The following is a 5,960-nucleotide window of genomic DNA, read 5'->3' as shown; positions in this document are numbered from 1 at the left end:
TAAAAAATTTTAATTGTTTATTTTTATTTATTTAACAGTTTTTATTCGTGACTTAGTGGTAATTGGCATTGCAACGCAAATTTATTGTGGTATTATAACTAGTTAAGCAATTTTCATCTATATATGATATGACACGCAACAAGATGGTTGAAATTTGAAACTAGAATGAAGTACGATGATTCAATTGAAATTAATTGAAGTTTAGTGATCCAATTGAGACAGATTAAAGTTTAATAACCCAATTAAACTTTCATTAAAAGTTTAGTGGCCACAAATGAAATTTTCAGCAATAATGAACAAGAAAATTCTTTGGACCACCACTAGCGCATTTGTAAACTGGATAGTGAAAAAATTACATGTTTGATACGTAGTATCAGATAAATATAGTGATATAACGAATAAAAATTTTACTTTCCCTTCTTTAATAATTAAATATTTTGGGCTTAGCTAAACATCTTCTTAAGTAAACATGCTCCATTTTTTCAAAGACTTCAATAAGAAATTAAACTCTGTTTGATTCTCATTCTTTTCTTATTAAAATGAAAAATATGACCATTATCCATTACATCAAACTACCAAATTTAAATTTCTATCTCTTGTGCGAAACTCGTAATGATTATATTTTTTATTTTCATTCCTCTAAAAATGAGAAATAAATGGGGCTTAAGTCTTTTTGTTGAGATTGAAAATAAATTTTTAATAAATTTTGATAAAAATTAATAAATATATAGTTGAAAAATTTTAAATTTCATGAAATATATTATTAAAATTTTGGTCCTAACAAAATAGTTACTAAAAGAATTTTGAATGGATCGATAACGAAACATCAGATTGCCAAATGACTCATTTCCTTACTTTTTTCTTTTTCTTTTTCTTTTGTCCCTTTCTTATTAATTTTTGTGTGTTTTATTATACTTATTCTCAGAGGGTCTCAACATTCCTTGTTATAACGAAGTGTCTTAGATTCAAATATTTAAAATTAAGCCTCCGTTTAAACCACATTATTGTAAAAATAAAAATGAAAAATATAATCGTTATGAACTTCACACAAGAGATAAAAAATCAAATACTGTGACTTCATGTGATAGATAGCCATCATATTTTTCATTTTAACGAGAAAATAATAAGACTGGAACAGGGCCTAAAAGTTCAAAACCAAGTTAAAGAAGATAAAAATAAAAAGATAGTCTTGAAAAATACACATGATTCCATATCATCAAAACATAAAGGACAAAAGGAATGAAATAAAAGTTTTCCACTTTTCCAGCTACCTTATCGATACATTTCCAAGGTTCTCAAGAACTCTCCCATCATTAAGGATCTTTGAAGAATAATTAATATTGATGGAGAAAGCTTGAAAATTATTCATAATTAAGCCTGAAAATTCATCTGAAAATGATAAAAGTAAGACTCTTAATTTCAATGATGAGAAGCACTACTCCTGAATGAACCAAGGGCCTTTGCTGCTCCAGCTCTCAATATAAACTGGTGGTAGAATGCTGCAACGGCTGCACCGATAAACGGTCCGACCCAGAAAATCCACTGAAAAAACATATACATGTAATTATTAGATTAAATAGCACCAATTATGGGTCATCAAAAGACCTTTTCAAGACAGAAATTTTCGTTATAGTATACGTTTAATGAGAAGTAACTAAATTTAATTTGAAATATATGTACTAACGTGATCGTCCCAAGCCTTGTGCTGGTCGTAGATTACTGCGGCTCCAAGACTCCGAGCTGGGTTGATGCCCGTTCCGGTGACTGGAATGGTGGCCAAATGAACCATGAACACTGCAAATCCAATTGGAAGAGGTGCCAATACCTAGTATTTTCGAAATAATAATGGCTTCGGCATAATTAGTATGTTGAATTTAAATACATTAATGGACATCACTATAGAAGAATATTTTTTTTTGGTAAAAAATTTATCCACTAATGTATCATGAACCACGCTACACGACCCGCGCAGGTGACCGCACACACATACACATGGCATCGACATTTTTTTATTCAATTGGGACCCGTGCATCATGTGAGGGTGCAGTCATCGGTGTAATGAACGGTGCGAGTCGTTTAGCAAAATTCATGTATCATTGTCTACTGTTGTATATCACACGATATCCCCCACAAGCGTGGAATTTTTTTTAGTTCTAATAGGGCCCACAAAAGTTTTCTACTAATATTGCTATCTAATCTACGAATCCATGTCCCCAAGGTAAGATTTTACAATGGTGTTATAGTGCTAGATATGTTGACAGGTTGACATAATACCATATAATTTTCTATCATTAAATTGTTTAAAATACGAACAACTTTCTCGTCAAATCATCTGCTGTCACCAATACCTCTTTCACTGCATCGGTCAAAATCGTTCTCACAAAGTGGTATAATCCAAAGTTTCATGGTCCATAACGAATTAGATAAACCAATAATATCTCTTGTACTTTTCTTGATTCATTGCATCTGTCACCAAGGTAAAGTCCCCTTTGGTACATTAATTTCTTCATTTCACTTACAACCACATAATACTGGCAAGTGCCCCAGTTGTACAGCATATTGCAATTTGGTATGGGTCACATTCAATGGTGGACTCAGGACGGAAGTGCAGTGGGGGACAAAACCAAAACACCGTGGGAAAAAAATTGAAAACCTACAAAAACTTGGAGAAAAACTAAAAATTTGAAAATCGAGTGGGGGCGGCCGACCCGCTGGGTCTCAAGTAGGTCTGCCCCTGCTGACCCCTACTACTAATCTTTACCGAACTTGAATCGAGACAGCAAAAAAAGATACATCTTTACTTATCTAATTATAATAAACTCAAAGGGAATTTAAATCTATATCAAGTTAGATTTTAAGTCAAGTCAACAATTAATTTTTAATCACATATTTCACAATATTCTAAGGCTTAATCACTTGAGCAAAAATTGAGCTCATAGAAACTTACAGGGACGTGAGAATCTCTGGCACTACGCTTTGGATCAGTGGCGGAGAAAACAGTGTAAACAAGGACGAATGTTCCGATGATTTCGGCAGCTAACCCGACGCCGGTGCTGATCCCATCGGCCAGCACGTTGGCGCCGCCACCGTATTTCTTGTAGTATGATTTCTGAAATGCCTTGACCAAACCAACGCCGCAGATGGCTCCCAAACACTGTGCCACCATGTACATCACTGCCCGGATCAAAGACACTTTCCGGGCCAAGAACAGGCCAAAGGTCACTGCTGGGTTTATGTGCCCCCCTGCATGCACACAGATCACTCAAATTACACCATTTTTATTGGAAAAATTAATTGAGCATGTAACTTTATCATGTCAGATATCAAGATTAATTGTGGCACATAAGCCACCATCTTGCTGATCATGTTAAAGGGTAAATCAAAATGGTTACATATGAAAATAGTAACAAAAAAATTAACTCTTAAGATGGAATCTCGAGTCTCAACAAAATAAAACTGACCAGAAATTCCAGCAGTGCAGTAAACCAGAATGAAGATCATGCCACCAAAGGCCCATGCAATACCAAGAATTCCAACCCCATCACACTGGTCACCCTTCAAGTCGGGATCAGTCTGGCTTTTGTACCCAATTACAGTCAAAACTGTAATGTAAAGAAACAGCAAAGTGGCTATGAACTCAGCTATTATAGCCCTGTAAAATGACCATTTTGTCAGCTCCTCCGCGTCGATGAGCGGCGCCGGAGGCGGATCATGGTAGTCCTTGGTCGTGAACGACCCGTGCTCCGCCACACCTGCGTCCTTTGTCATATGTGAATATAGGTACAGAAAATGTGTGTGCGTTTGTGTGTATCAAGAAAACTCGTGAGAAGACTACAGGAGTGGTATTTATTGAGTAGAGTCGTGGGGATAGATTTTGTAATAAGAGATTTGGTTAATTTTAGTTAATTAATTATAAGTGAAAAGGTGGAATTCCATGGCTACCACTATAATTCTGATCAATTTTGCTTTCACCGACCCACCCGACAATGTCTCGCACCATTTTTATTCTGGTAAATTTCACTTGCAGTCATTGAACTTTTAAAGTAATCTCAATTAGGTGACTAAAGTTTAAGTTATCTCATTTAAATCGATAAACTTCAATTTTTATTAGGATTTCACCCTTGTCACCTTTCGCCACTTATCGTTCCCAAAATTATGTGTAGCTGACGATTGATACTATGCATTGCTCTAGAAATAAAAATAAATTAAAAATAGAGCAGGAGTCAGTTATTTATATCAATCATTCCCTGTGCTATGATCGCTAATTAAGCTCTCGTTTGGCCCCCCATTATCATCAAATCTTAATAAGTAGAATAATATTTTTTTTTCTTTTTTAGAATGGGTGATTGAAAAGAAGGAATTTTTTTCAATCTACGTGTCATATTATTTTATGAAAAATTGTATAGTTGAAAATAAGAGGAAAAAATAAAAAATTAAATTAATGGAGGCCTAATGAGGGTAAGTATTCAACAATTTGAAGATGACAAGAGACAGTGTCATAAAATTTGAAACTAAAATTGAAGTTAGTGATTTAATTGAACTAAATTATAATAGTGAAAGTGTTTTGAAAAATTTAACCATTTTTCTAGCATGCTTCGTTGAAATTTAAATATCTTTTTTAGTTTATTTGTAATGAAATAAGTGTATTTTGAAAACAATTATTAATTGGCTTGCTAATGTCTAATATTATTATCGAAAGGATATATTAATGCTTATAGATTTAATAAAAGTTAATAGAATATGTAATTGAAATATTGTGAGGTCCAATAAAATATGTTGGTAGAAATTGATTTTTATTCAGATTTTAATCTACTTTTGTAACTAAACCAAACATGAACTAAGTTACTATATATAATTTGGATAATTAAAAAATTAGGATATGCCCTAAAATATGTTAATTAAATTCAACTCAATATGGATTTTGTCAAACACAGAGAAAAAATAAATAAATGACAGTTAAAAGTAGTGTGAGAATTTTTCAGATCAAATTTCATAGTGACCAGCTTCTATATTTCACCCTTTTGGGGTGTGGAAATAAAATAATTTTTTTTTAAATTATACTTCTCACAGAAATGAAAAATAAAAAAATAATAATAATAAAGGAGTTGTTTGAACCTCATTTTTCTCAAAAATGTATTTTGAAATAGTGTTACAATGGAGAATGTATATTTAAAAATTAAAAAAAAAATTAAATTTGCGAGTAATATTTATTTTATTGATGAATGAGTAGTTGAAATAATATTAAGGGCCTGTTTGAGCCACATTTATAAAATAAAATAAAAAAAAACACATTCTTCAACAGTGATTTGATATCATTTCAACCACACATTTTTCAATAAAATAATATTACACGCAAATCCAAAACTTTTCATTGTTTCTTAACCATATATTTTTCATCAATACACTATTCAAAAATACATTTTTATTCTAATAATGTGGCTCAAATAAAGATTAAATCACTGTTAAAAAATGTATTTTGATGAAAAATATGACAGCAAAGGCAGAGAACAAAAAATGTCATTCAGACACACACCAAATTAATAAACGTGTCGACATTTTACCTCTTTCGAGTTGGAGAACAATCCAGAAAAGACAGGTGGAAGCTCTTGAATCTTCGATCATGGATCCCATAATGATTTGGTCGGTTCTGTATGAAGAAAATTTTGTGATCGACAGAGACGTACCCACCCAATAGTTAAATTCTTTTAGACATAGGTATGTTTGGAAGAGCTTATAAGTAACTTATAATTGAAACTAGGTTCATCTTGAATCAGTTTAGTCGACTCGAAATGTAAAGTACGTCAGCAATGTTAGAACTTTGATAGAAATCAGATTTACCGTCAAAACTTATTGCTATCTGTGCCGATTAATTTGAGAATGTACTCATTTCAAAAGTAATATTTGCACACTCAAACGAGTCGTACAAACACCACTGCGAAAACACAATTGCTGGTTGATAA

General features: G+C 32.5%; 1 protein-coding gene across 1 annotated transcript; it reads right to left on the bottom strand.

Annotated features, from left to right (window-relative positions):
* Window positions 1–1,160: 1,160 nt before the first annotated feature.
* LOC111395847 (probable aquaporin PIP2-5) lies at window positions 1,161–3,838 on the bottom strand. Its single transcript, XM_023022036.1, has 4 exons — window positions 3,462–3,838; window positions 2,948–3,243; window positions 1,685–1,825; window positions 1,161–1,542 (listed from the first exon to the last, which is right to left on the bottom strand). Exons 1-4 carry the CDS (start codon window positions 3,766–3,768, stop codon window positions 1,420–1,422), a joined length of 867 nt encoding a protein of 288 aa, XP_022877804.1. The 5' UTR covers window positions 3,769–3,838; the 3' UTR covers window positions 1,161–1,419.
* Between the last annotated feature and the right edge of the window lie 2,122 nt (window positions 3,839–5,960).

Source organism: Olea europaea, chromosome 6 (assembly GCF_002742605.1).
Source record: "Olea europaea var. sylvestris chromosome 6, O_europaea_v1, whole genome shotgun sequence".
Lineage (NCBI taxonomy): Eukaryota > Viridiplantae > Streptophyta > Magnoliopsida > Lamiales > Oleaceae > Olea > Olea europaea.
This window is presented reverse-complemented; position numbering and strand designations above follow the sequence as displayed.

Bases quoted from the DNA above. Each gene is read 5' to 3' on its own strand.
- LOC111395847 (XM_023022036.1), bottom strand. From the start codon at position 3,768: ATGACAAAGGACGCAGGTGTGGCGGAGCACGGGTCGTTCACGACCAAG. The intron at 3,244-3,461 runs GTCAGTTTTATT...GTGTGCATGCAG, and splicing joins CTGCACTGCTGGAATTTCTG to GGGGGCACATAAACCCAGCA. The intron at 1,826-2,947 runs GTAAGTTTCTAT...CGAAAATACTAG, and splicing joins CCAGAGATTCTCACGTCCCT to GTATTGGCACCTCTTCCAAT.